Below are 13,652 nucleotides of genomic sequence, written 5' to 3' on the forward strand. Positions count from 1 at the left end.
AGTTTAATTCACTCAAAAATGCATCCATTCATCTATACCCTCACCCAAGCAACATACGTCTATCCAACCATTAATTCACACATTATCAAACGCCACTCAATTTTTCCTAAACACTTTCTACAACTGTTGTGTGTCTCCATTGAGTACTTTAAATATAGTTATATGTCAATTTGTTGGATAAATCTTAGGTTGAAACAATGTGCTGTCCCTTACAGAACTGTGCATAAATGGTGGGACTGGTAGCAGGACATTATATGTTTATCCTTTTTGATATATATATATATATGATATGATGTTTAGTTAAAATGTTATTTTCTTACTTCGTTCTAATAAGGATGATACTGAAAGAAAAGGTGATTCCTGAAATACCAGCATTACCTTCCAATTAACAATTAGCTGCTAAGCTGTTCATCTTGAATGTTGTTATTGTATCACTAACTGGCTAAAAATAGCACACACTGCTAAGAAAACAGAAGGAGAAATGCACATTTCTAATCAGTTGTTTACATCTGGGCCCGGTCTTTAAACTCCAGGTCATGTAAAAGGTAAGAACACAATAGGTAACATGAACTCACCTGCGCTCTTCTCATATATGCCAAAGGCTCTTTAATGTGTTCGGCTGGGGCAGCTGGATGGCTGGGAGAAGGAAGCCTAAAGTAAAAGACACATATATATTATATGTATTATTGGGATGCATCTTTTCCCTTCATCTATGCAATAATATACGATAGAAGCTAAAGTACGGTTATGAGCCAGTTTGGGAGAAAATAGTATATCTGACGGGTACAATTTCGACATTCGAAAATAATGCAACAGAGACCTCTATAATTTAGTTTTGGGCCATTAAAGCTGCCAGTGCGACCCCTGACTCGCAGACCTGCAGCCCCAGTCACCTTTCCTTTCCAAGATTCCTACCCCCGCAGCCCTGTATTGGCAATTTAGAGACTTTAAGGGGGGGGGGCAGATGGGTGAGAGCCCCAAAACCATCACACCAGGAATGTGATGACAAGTGGATTGTACAACACACTAATCCTCAATTCTCGGCAGCACAGCAGGGTAGAGCAAGCTTATTTCTTTATCCGTCAATCAAGGCCGGTGGTGCACTAAAGCCACTGGAAACGGCTGCCTTACAGTAGTACCACAAACTGCCCTCAGTTTTCAATAAACGACCTAAAAACGGTCTTGTTGCTCCTGATGAGTGAAGCGGGAGCGCCCAAACGGTAAAATATAATGCTGCCTTGCCCAGGCTGGGGCGCCTAAAATCAGTGCACTGCTCCATATATAAAGACAGAGCGCGAAGCAGAAGAAAAAGGAAACAAGTTTGACGCTCATGGGACTCAAAACGTTAAGCCACAAATCTTGGAAAAGCTTAAGAGCGTGAAATACGTGTAAGCTGTAGTGTTGCGCTCTTTAAGGAATGCATGGGGACTGAATAAAAATCGACTGACGTGGTGAAAATGATTGTGGGTGAGAGGCCCTTTGTATTTTTTATCTGGAACACTTGGACGTGCCCTGAAGCCGGGAAGGAGTCGAGTATTTGCACCAAAAACAACCTGCCACCATCATGAATCGGGTAATTGCTCCTCTCCTTCCCCTCGAAACGGCCCTATATTTCCTTGCTTCTCTTGGCTCAAAATGTTTGCGCTCCAGAATAGTTTGACATTCTCCCAGACACCTGTGAACAGTCGATACATCACATAAGAACAGACGAACCACAGTCGGAGCAGTGATCCATTGAGCTGTCCCTTGGAATGCTCCCTCACATTTTGTGGGACTACATAGAGCTCCCAGCACCCAAAGCATATTACTGAATCACCTCTGACACTTCCAGCACACAGGCATGTGATGAGAACTCCGAAGGTACAATCCCACACACAGGGCCGGCTTTAGCACTGGTGACGCCCTGTACAACAATATTCTTTGCCGTCCCCCTCCCCCCTCCTTGGATTCCCGTACTGCCACCCCGCAAAAGTGTTCCGCATCTCTTCATAGTCCCTCCCTCACATAGAATGTATTTGTTTTAAAGCTCTGGCAAAGGCTAGCTGTACTAATTCACTCAGCTAGCCACATAAAATATAGATCTGTTCTTTGCAGCAGGTTTATTAACCATCTGCGCTAATTTATGGCGAGTCAAAACTGCCAATGGACAAAACTCCAGTCGATCTCGGTCAGGAACATTAATCAAAGAAGTTATCTTGACACTTTTCTTGCTGCCCGAAAGCTGGACGCACAAGGAACTTTGCTTCAGGTGCTTTTTGCTAAACACAGCGCCCTCTACCCTGAGGTCAGCGCCCCCTCCCCCTTTCCAGGTCAGCGCCCAATGCAGCCTCACCAGTCGTACCCCGCCAAAGCCGGCCCTGGCCACACATGCAATGCAGCAGAGACTCGACCCTGAGCATGAAACATCAAATTTCTACAGCATCAACACACATGACAATACAGCCCATGGTACAAAGAACGGTGGACAGGCACACGATTCCAGAGCTTAAGACAAATTGAGCAATAGTCGCGGATATGATGGCATCACCCAAGATATTTGATGGCAGCATCCAGGCACTTGTTAGGAATGCCAAATGTACACAGAGCAGCATTGAATAATGTGGTGCTGCTCCCAATGAGCTATGAGCAGAATCAAGGCAAATAATGGCATCGCCCAGAACACTTAGGCAGCTCATAGGCATGTGATGAAAACAGGCGAGACCTGCTAGGTAGCACCCCAGTCTGTGATCGTAGCACTCAAAGAATGGTTTCCATATGAGTGTGCCATCAAGGCATACTAATCAGTCTCTTGGCGTATAAGGGCAGCCTCCAGACAAATCGGTCAGCCATTGAGCATATGATGGTAGCGCCCAGTCACACAGAGCACTTACCTACATAGCAAAGCAGCACAATGCCGCTCTGAGCAGTGCTCTGGTATATTATGGAAGCACCAAGACAGTTTCATGATTTTACTGGTATCCCCATCTTGGCACAATCTGATGCAATCAATGATCTAATTACCTGGACACATTTCCAAGAACACCATAATTGGCTTGATGGTGCCCTCTCACACACAGTAGCACAAGTTAGGTTAGGTCCACTGAGTAATGATGGTCCTACCTGGCCTTTATTGGCTACATACACACCATATCCTGCGGTTGCTAACTTGGCAGTGGCTGAAGTTCGTCGTTTATATATCGACTTAGCGACTACATATAGAAGATTAGTTCAGTTTGTAATGCAGACACTAAATACTAACGCAGCGCGTGCTGCTCCGGCGCAACCACATGCGGTGGTTCCGGGTATCAATCCGGCCACTGTACATTCAGTTATGGGCAAAGTACCGGCTAAACGTGAGGAAACTCCATTTTGGCTGGGGCAAAAAATTAATACGCTGGAAGCAGTATTTCCCCATACGGGACCTCAGGATAAACATAGAATATTGACAATGTGTTTGCCGTATGGAATGGTTCCTACGGTGGATCATTGTAATGCATGTGGCACGGTGTTTGCCGCGCTCTACACTACAGCACACGGTACACCGACATTGGCTAATCTACCGGAAGTGCTGAAACAAATTCAAGATGAATATGGGGCTGCCCCGGCCTTAGATTTAGGGATGCAGCTGATGGGCAATTTTGCCGCAGTTTCTTCTATTATTTTGAGTAATCTCAAAGGAGAGGCAGTGGCACTAGCGGTGTGTATGCGTCTTCAAGACATCCCGCAACTTAATCAGGAGCGGGAGCTGCCGAGAATAATAGCAGAAACATATTCGAGTATCGGTCGTGATAGCCTTGGGGCTAGACCGCAAAAAACACAGTTACAGTGTAAGAGTAGTAAAGATACTACTAAACAACAGCAACCTGCGGGTACTAAAAAGCGCTGGGAGAAAAAACAACAAACACCTAAAAAAGACAGGGGACAATCTCCGCTACAGACTAGGTATAATCTCAGGAATAGGGATAATTTGAAGGTGCCTGATAGATATCAATATACTGATACACGCCAATCTCGTTCCTTTCAGGACTCATCGGAAAAGAGAAATGAGAGAGGTGGGCGGTCAGAGCGGAGAACAGAGTACGTGAAACCGAGACAGGAATCACAACGCTCGACAGAGGTTTCTGTCAAGAAAGAAGAGAAACCGATCCAACAAAAACAGCAGTTTAAAAAGAAGAAGGTGGCGGCAGTCTCAGTTAGACATGCCACTCAAGAAGAGAGTTCTCTTGAAGAACAAGACATGGGCGTTAGCACTGTTAGACAGCACGGCAGAGGTCACAATAGTTCGCCGGAATCTTCTAGAGCATCTGGAGGTGAAAGCAACTGATGACTTCATACAAGTCGAAACAGCAGATATGCGTGTCTCTGATCCCGATAGAGTATATACAGTAACTTTACAATTAGAAGGGGACATTGAGCACACTATAAGCGCCATCTTTTGGGACCGTGTGGTCAAATTGTATGACATTCTGCTGGCCAAACAGGATTGGCCCCCTGACTTTCTTCGTGACTGTCCAGTAGGGGAGGAGGTTATTACGCCTTCATTCTCACCACTTGTTCCGGGAGAACTAGCAGGGTCCTATAGTAAAACATGGGCTCTGGCGCAGGCACCCGCCTTATATAGAAATAATGTGGGGTGGAATAGGGATTCACCTTATCATGTAATTCCGATAAAGGGCGAACCTTAGCCGCAACCGCAATATCCTATAAAATTTGAAGCGAAGGCATCGGTAAGGAAAATACTTACACAATTGGAGTACCAGGGAGTAATTGAATCCTGTGTCTCGCCGATGAATAATCCCTTATTTCCAGTAGCTAAACCGGACCATTCTTATAGGATAGTAGTGGATTACAGACATTTAAATGGACATACACGCACGTAAGCAATACAAAATTCACACAGCACAGCGCTCATGAATAATATAGTGCGTAAGAAATACAAAACGACATTAGATATCTCGAATGGATTCTTCTGCCAAAATATAGCGCCCGAAAGTAGGGACTATACGAGCTTTAGTGCGTTTGGCTCTCAAAAAAAGTTTTGTTGTCTGCCTCAGGGGTATAAGAATAGCCCAGGACTATTTTCGGCTTGTGTAACTGAAATTCTGCACAAGTTGGACCCTGAAGCTTGATCATATGTTGATGATATCTATCTGACAGACGACGAGTTACTGCAACATTTAAGGCAGGTAGCGCGCATTGCTGTGGGATTTGCTGAAATCAACTACAAATTTAATTTTAAGAAATCGAAGATTGCCATCCTCAGCGTCATTTTCCTGGGATATGAGTTGTCGAATGAGGGCAAGAGCTTAGCGCCACACTTTTTGGAGAAATGTGCTCATTTGCAACCTCCTAATACGGTTCGGAAACTCCAGTCGTTACTGGGGTTTCTAAATTTTGGCAGAACTTACATTCCTGATTACGCTACACGTATAAAACCATTATACGAGTTGATTCGCCCGAATTTTTCAAGTAGATTTTGGACGAATGAACATACACATATTCTTCGAGATTTGCAAACTGATCTCTTAGCAGTAAAGCATTTACACACTCGGGACAATAAAACGCATCTGGTCATCAGGGTTATACCTGGTGCCGTTGGGTTTACATATGTCACCTTTAATGAGGGTGAGACAGTCCCAATGGCATACAAGTCGCACTTGTATTCTGCTGCAGAACGACGTTTTGCACAAACTGAGAAAATTCTCACTGCTGTACAGATGGCTGTGATTAAAGAACGACCTCTTGCCCAGGGCCAACGCATCATTGTCGTTTCCCCGATTCCAGCCTTAGAGGCTGTTACAAAAGCGAGTGTTCCTAATTCGAAAGCTTTACACCCACGATGGATACAATGGGCAGCGTCTTTGACAGCCACTGATGTAGATTACATATTTGACCCTAAACTGCAGACTCAGGAATTTCTTCAGTATGAAATGGAGTACCCAGTTCCCGCTGGCACATTGCCTATTGACCAATATCAGGTGGTCATGTATACCGATGGCTCTGCGCAACCAGCGGTTGGGACTAAACAACAGTATTCTGCTGCATGTGCGGTGGTGAGCGGCTATATGGAGGGGGAAGAGTTCTGCCCCCAACATACTTATACACAGACCTTGGGAGACTGTACGGCACAGTTGGCTGAGCTTAAAGCTCTATTGTTAGCCTTGGAACACACGGATCCGGCAATATTTACATTGCTGGTTTGAGACTCCTATTACTGTGTTCAGTCTTTCAATGAATATTTGCACTACTGGAGGTTGAATGGGTTCAGAGATTCCAAAGGTAACACCATTAAACACAAATTGCTGTGGGGGAAGGTTGTGGATCTGAAGGAAATGCTTCCTAAAGTCCATTTTGTGCATACACTTGGACACCAGCGCGTTGGAATACACGTTGCTGGGAATACATTGGCTGATGAAGCCGCAAAATCGGCAGTGGCAGTTGCCACTGTGGCCGCAGTAACTCGTTCGAGTTCCAAACCAGACGCAGAGATTTTGGCTGCCATAAAAGCTACGGCTGATGGCACGCCATTTCCTAAAGGATTCCCTTCTAAATATAGTTACTATATGGGTGGTATGCTGAACGCTGTAGTTAAAATTCCAGGCGTTGGTATACGTGAAATGCCCAATAAAATTGAGCGACCTCGATTAATTACTGCAGCACATGAGGGGGCGGCTTCTGCACATGCAGGCGTGGCTGCCACCATTTCACTCTTACAGGCTCGTTATTGGTGGCCTTGTCTCTATAAGGAGACAAAGCAGTATGTCCTTTGTTGTGATGTCTGCCAACAAATTAAAGTTTCCACGGCTAGACGCCCGCAGCAGATGCCCCTTCTGATATCAAATAAACCTTTAAAGTGTGTGTACTTGGATCATTGTGGTCCATTGTCACCAGATAGTGCATACAAATATATATTGGTTGCTGTAGATTCGTGCTCCAGATTTGTGTGGGTCTAGCCACAGCGCTCGGCTGACGCTCGAACTGTTATTAAAGATCTGCGCATCTTTGTCGATACATATGCAGTTGCGGCTTTTCATTCGGACCAGGGCCCTGCTTTTGCCTCTAAGGCGTTCAGGGACACCATGGCTTCGTTGGGGGTCCAGCTCCAGTTCTCGTCTCCATTTCATCCCGCTGGAAATTCTGTCGTGGAGCGTTTGAATCACGATTTAAAGCAATCCTTAATGGCCAGAGTTATAGGTACGGGTCGTAGTTGGCTAGCCCACCTATATGGAGTACAGAGAGCACTTAATAACTTGCCTAGAAGGTCCCTGGGGGGTCGTACTTCATATGAGTGCCTGTTTGGAACACAAATGTATGTTCCTGATCTGGATGGTCCTGGTGTGAAGACAGCAGTTACGCCCTTTGACATAAATGATCGTGTCACTGTTTTGCAGGATTTACAACAATTCCGTGAAGATAACTCTTCTGCCAGTGCTGCCTCCACAGGAATTAAGGATGAACCAGTAACGCCTACTGGTTGGATTCCCAGGATTGGGGATCTTGTGCTTGAAAAGGTCGCAGTGAAAAAAGAGTTTGGTCCTTCTTATCGGGTGCCTGTCTCTGTGCTAGGGATCCAAGGCACAAGAACTGTAATATTGCCACCGTTGCAAGGGGCAAAAGGAAATCACTTTGTTTCCATTGACAATGTTAAGTTGCAACGTGTGGCCGATTCTGCACAGCAGACCAAGAGGGACACCCAGTAGTTCCAGAATCCCTCTCGCTACTGGGGAAGAAGTCCAGCTGCAGGTGATTTGCACCAACGCTATTTCCTTTCCGAGCTTGGGGAGGGTGGAAGCTGATCTTGCGATTGTTCCACTGACGGCGAATACTTTGGAATCTTTTGATCAAGTTGCTGTAAGTTCTACTGGTATTACTGAACTTGTGGTTTATAGCGTGCCAAGGCGAGAGCCACCATCCACTTCTTTGTTTACGGTTGCACCTTTTGCGAGAACTGCCTCCGGCTGCTTCAACACCACTGATGATACCGTATCGGACTCCTCGTCCTCTTCAACATCAGCCCTGGGTTTCACGTAAGCTGCTATGTTGGCTCAAACATACATATTTTGTTGTTCCTTGGAACTACCTGTGGCTTTTTATGACTGTGATGACTCTTTTCCTATGGCTGGGGTTTGTAGTTACCTTTTTTCTGGTAATACATGGCCATTTTCTTCCTGAACGATCTGACATTGAGCACGTGGAGACGGTCTTGAAACCACATTTTTCGTCACATATGGTTCGAAGAGACTTGTCCTTTGTGAACATTTCTGCTGTACCAATTCCGGATGGGATTGTGTGGGATAGAGTGATGTTTGATATATATGGTCCCACTGAGATGATTCGGATACCGTATGTTCTCAAATTGTCAATGAATGATATCGTTATACCAGGCATTGTTTCTGATGATTGGGACGTAAAAACAGTGGATTCTATGTTGACAGAATTGCAATATTATACTGTCTATGAAAATGAAGATGCTTACCAATTTAGAGATAATTATGGTGACATGTTTTGCTACAATTATTATGGACACCACTTTATTCATAAAGCTAGTAGCCCTAAATCAATATTTGAATATATGCAATGGGAACATTGCCCGACTCCTCCACAGGGGAGTTCTAAAACTTATTCTGATAAATTTGCATATTTTTCTGGGCATAATCAACAGTGTGCTAAGTCTTACTATTATAAGGTTACTCCGCATACTAATAAGCAAATGTTATTGACTGATACTAAATTACTGTATTCAAATTTGTTTGTATCCAAACTTTCAGTTGAGGGGTATGAATACTGGTCCAAAACTGTTGATTTGAAAAGTGTCTGGGGAACGAAAAATTGGCAAATGCGGGGTAGGGACACATTGTTTAGGGCATGTATTATTCCTGTCCAAATGATTTTCCTAAATGACACTGTACAGCAGACTAGCTGTTTGGGCTTAGCAACAATTAGAAACTTGAATTTGCCTAGCATACCTGTCCCTTCCAAATGGAAAAATTGGCAGCAATATCTTAATGCCACGTTTAGTGAGCTTACAGACTGGGTCTAGAATGGTACGCATAACACTTCATTGATACGTCCGGGCGGGTGGTTATTGTGGCCCATAGACACTAATGGGTGTCATCAGCGTTTTGTCACCTCTTCGGGGGGGTTCAGGACTAGTAGGGCAGACCCTCGCTACATATCACCAGAACATGCTGACATCATTACTACATACAGCGTGGGGAAACTTTGTCAACAATGGTTGAAGTCATCCACGCTGGATGCAGTTAAGACACATCTCACGTTACTGTCTAATGATACTGACTTGCAAGATTTTTTGTCAGGACCAAGAGTACCACGGAAGAAACGTTTTTTGTATGAGGTATATATTGAGATTTGGAAACTTTCACAACAAGAGGCAGCGGCCCGGTTGAGGCAAATTGATCAGGATAATTTGATACAGGCTTTGTGTGTTGTGGATAATGGGATGCATACCCTTTCAGACAGTGTATATACAATTGACAACATTGTTTCCTCTGCTATAGACATTATTAAATCTGATATGTCTTCTTTATATCATGGGCAGAGTCAAACACGGTCCATCATGCAGTTGGGTTGGACTCTACAGGCCTTGAAGGCAGGTCGCGTTCCGTGGCAGCACATTCGTGCCAGGGAGATATTTATTTCCTTTAATTTGACACGTCAACAACAATTGATGGCTAAGAAGGAAGCGACATATGTTATGTTACATATTGAAAAGTTGGAGAAATTGCCTTTTACTGTGGCTGAGATTCCGTCAGCTGAGTGGTTGATTCACGGGGTTATTAATTTGCCTATCTCCACTCTGCAATTTACTTCTTGTTTAAATCACATTCCGGTGGGTAGATATGAACAGTTGGGAGACAGTTACATACATGAGGTGTGGGAGCTTCCCTTTCGATACAGATGTCTTAATGGTATGAGGGAGGTTTTTCTTAGCGGTAGCGAATGCGAAACTTCTGTCAGCCATTCAATGGTTTGTAAACAGCTGTCTTTGCACGGGGCATGTAATGCCTCGATTGCTAACTTAGCTTGTTATCTTAAGGGAGTTCCAGTCCTGGTAATTAAAAACACTTTTCAGGTGCTTTCAAACGGCAGCTACGTCCTTCTTAACAGTGAACCCTGTTGTGGCATGCATGCCGGAATAGTTTACGTGGTTGTTGTCACCAAAGCCGTTACGTGCTGCGGGAATGTGTTGTTTCCCCCACTCAAATTAGGGAGGTAGCGGACATCTGGCCTCATATTGCTACTTCCAAGGTGAATTTCGACAAGTTGAGTCGACTGAAAGCTCTATTGTTTCAAAAGCATGTGGCCCTTACATCTGCTAGCGAGACCTACGCACTTCAGGTGGCAAGGTCATCAGCGGAAATACAGTCCCTTTTAAATACTAACTTTACGAGTCACTTTGGTGAACTCGTGGGCCAGCACTGCTGGAATTGCACATTTTTCAAAGCCGTTGGTGTTGGGTTTGCTCATACCTTCTCCTCCATATTCGGTTTAATACCTTCGGCTATTCATTCTATTTTCGGAACCATTTTTGGGGGATTTCCGATTACTTTGGCTTTGTTGGCTGGGGTTTTGCTGTTGCTCTTCCGCAATGGCTGTCCCACCGCGACGAGATCCCATGTTGGCGCTCCCGTCAGCACAGCTGTGTCGTGAACGCATGATGCAGCATTTTGGAGCAATACTCCTGGGACAGTTGGAGTGTGACTGGTCTCTGTCATTCCGACCGGTTTTGGATTGTGTGCATCCCATGTTTCGGTGCCTTTGGTGCTCTTTTGAACATGCACTGGCTCTCTGTCTCTCACTGCAGCGCCCCCAAGTGGTCGATACTGATCTGTTGATGTTCCAGATTAGGGCTCATTCCCAGACTTGTGCACTACGGTTGCGTTTGCTTCATGAGGCAGTTTATGAGATTCCCTTCCTGGAGGAAGATGGTATTGTCTCATTCATAGGCCCTACACGGGGTGCCGCCCTGGATGGTTCTGGGGCTTTGGAACACACCTGCTCCATGATAGTTTTTGGCGTGGATTTTCCGATATTGACATCTGTCGAAGTAGAGGATCTCCTGCTTTCCGTGGCTTCCGTCTAAGAATTGGAATTTTTTTTTGTTAAATTGACATTGTATCAAATTTGGCTTTAAAGTCACATGCTTCCCAATTTAAGTTAGTTTTCTGCTTTGCTGTCCTCTGAACTTGTCGAAATATATTTGATGTATTTTTTGTATCTGGGGCATATTTTTATATTATTAGAACCACTTGCTACCGACAAGGGGAGGGTGTAGTGTGGTCAGTTTTATGTATCCTTTGCGCGTTAGCTTCAGGCTTTAGGCCTTTGTGCATTTTGCCCTGGATGTATTTTATTCCTTTGCTCGCAGCTTAGAGCCTCTGTGCACTTTGCTCTAAATGCTTTTTATTCGGCTTCGTACTGTTATTTTCCAAATAACCAGTTCTACGGTCTTGTTTTATTTTTTTATATCACACTGTTTAGCCTACTTCAGCACTGGAGTTCTCAATAACACATTCTTGTTCACTCTGTTCTTCAGTCAAGGATACAGTCTGGTACATTGCCGATAGACGTGGTAGGAGTTTAGTCTTTGGCATTCTTGCGTAGGGACATTTTGTGATCACACTGACATGTTAGTTATAAAAACACTTCCTCGTCCCAATACACGCAAGAGGGAGATTCCGACCAGGGAACCACAACTAGACGCTGACTGCCTCGCAGATGCTGAACCAGATCACAGGCCTTTGCTCAGGTATGAGGGTTGATGGCTTCCCAGGGAATCTGAAAGGCAAGTTAGAAGCTTAACATGCTGTGCTCAAAATAGAACTAGCTGAGAGAGAGTAGAAATTGTTAACACCATGATAGCGTTATTCTTATGTTTCACTCTCCTCGAGACTATTTCAATCCTACTGTGTTGTATGGTTCTGGTTATTGCAGCTCACGCCTTAATATCTAAAATGCAGTATTTTTATTGAAACAATATATAAAACTTAAACTGCCTTTGTCATTTGTGTATGAGATCATACTGTAAATGAGAGAGCTGGTTTGGATCTGAGTGACCACGACTTCCCTGAGAAGTTCCCAAGATGTCATGCGCTCAGCTGCCCAATCATCCCTTCCCCTTGGGAGAGATGAGGCACTGCTAGTAAGCCGGAGCAAAACCGGATTTAGGGTGACAGAGGTCCTTACCAGTGGGTCAGACTCAGTCCCCCACACCGTGAACAATGCTGCTACCTAGAAATCCAGTAGTCTCATTTAGGATAACGAGAGCCAACGCGACAGTTTTAGTTTGGCCCAGATGCCCAGCTAGGAGGATGTCATGTGCTAGAGTGAGGAGGAATTCCCTCAACTGCTGAGATATTACCACTCGCCTGGTGGCACCAGGTTTGTGGTATCTGGCCTTAGTGTACAAGAGTCCCTCTTCCCAATAGACCCTGTGGGAGGCATTGGCATCTCCTTTTTCCTGTGCAGGACTTCAAGACTGGGATAGGCTATCTGCCCTGGCAGAGCTGGTCCATAGAGGGTCCCCCTGGTTCCAAGAGCTCTAGCTGGCAAGAATCAAGTTCCATGGGCTCAGTTCCCTCAGAAGATGTTAAGACTTCTTCTTGAGAAGATGAGCCTTGTGCTTTCTGATGTACAGAAGCTGGTCCACCAGTCCTCTTGCCCTTTCTCTTGGAAGGTTGGGCTATTACTCCAGACTCCAACAGTTCTTTTTCACCCTGTGCTTGGCTTTGCGCTCTAGTCTTCATGCACACCATCTCAGAGATTCCCAGCATGGCTGCATGGGTTTTGAGTTCTACCTCAGCCCAAGCTGTGGACTCCAGGTCATTCCCAAGCAGACATTCAACTGGGATTGCAGAAGAGACTACTACCTGTTTCAGGCCAGTAATCCCTCCCCATTATAAGGTCATCATAGCCATGGGACGGACCTTAGTCATATTGTCACCATTGGTGACTGAGTAGGTCTGTCCAGCCAGATACTGTCCTGGGGAAACCAGTTTGTCTGTCACCATAGTGACACTGGCACCTGTAACCCTCAGGGATTCTACCTTAGTCCCATTAATGAGGGGATGCTGTCTATATTTCTTCATATTAAGGGGCAGACAGCAAGAGTGGCAACACCTATACCACCCTCAGAAAAGAAAGTATCTTCAGTACCTTGATTTGCCCTGGGCACACTGTTCATCCCACCTGGAGACTGGCTATATCAGAGCTAGCTGGTACAGTACATGGGGAATTATTTTTGGGACAGGCCAAGTCTCCAGTTTGGGGTCCATTCTAACTATAGTTGAAACACCAGGCCTATTTGGGATAACAGTTTTTACCTTTGCACCCATGGGAAGATTGTGAAGAGGTTGGGGCCCACCCTCCTGCTCAGGTTTATGGGGGCCTTTAGAGACTCTTTACGTTTATCATAAGGTGTCTCACCACCCTTCCCTTGGGGAGGCTTTGTAACCCCTATCTTTTAGTCACCCCCAGTAGAAGTCTTGGTCACCCTAGTCTTGACCCAATGGTCTGCCTTCTTTTTTCAATTCTTGGTGGGAAAGTGGATCTAGGTCTACTACCTAGTGATGCAACTTGTCATTGAAGCAGTTACTCAAAATGTGTTCTTTCATAAACAAGTTATGAAGCCCATCATAGTCATGCACTTTACT

At 44.9% G+C, this 13,652-nt stretch overlaps 1 protein-coding gene across 1 annotated transcript in view; it reads right to left on the reverse strand.

The window, feature by feature from the left end:
* Positions 1-13,652, reverse strand: part of TBC1D19 (TBC1 domain family member 19) — a 921,320-nt gene that overhangs the window by 708,428 nt on the left and 199,240 nt on the right. The window contains exon 4 of the mRNA XM_069202139.1: positions 576-651. Within this exon, the coding sequence (XP_069058240.1) occupies positions 576-651 (76 nt within the window). The remainder of the gene's footprint in view (positions 1-575; positions 652-13,652) is intronic.

Source organism: Pleurodeles waltl, chromosome 1_2 (genome assembly GCF_031143425.1).
Source record: "Pleurodeles waltl isolate 20211129_DDA chromosome 1_2, aPleWal1.hap1.20221129, whole genome shotgun sequence".
Lineage (NCBI taxonomy): Eukaryota > Metazoa > Chordata > Amphibia > Caudata > Salamandridae > Pleurodeles > Pleurodeles waltl.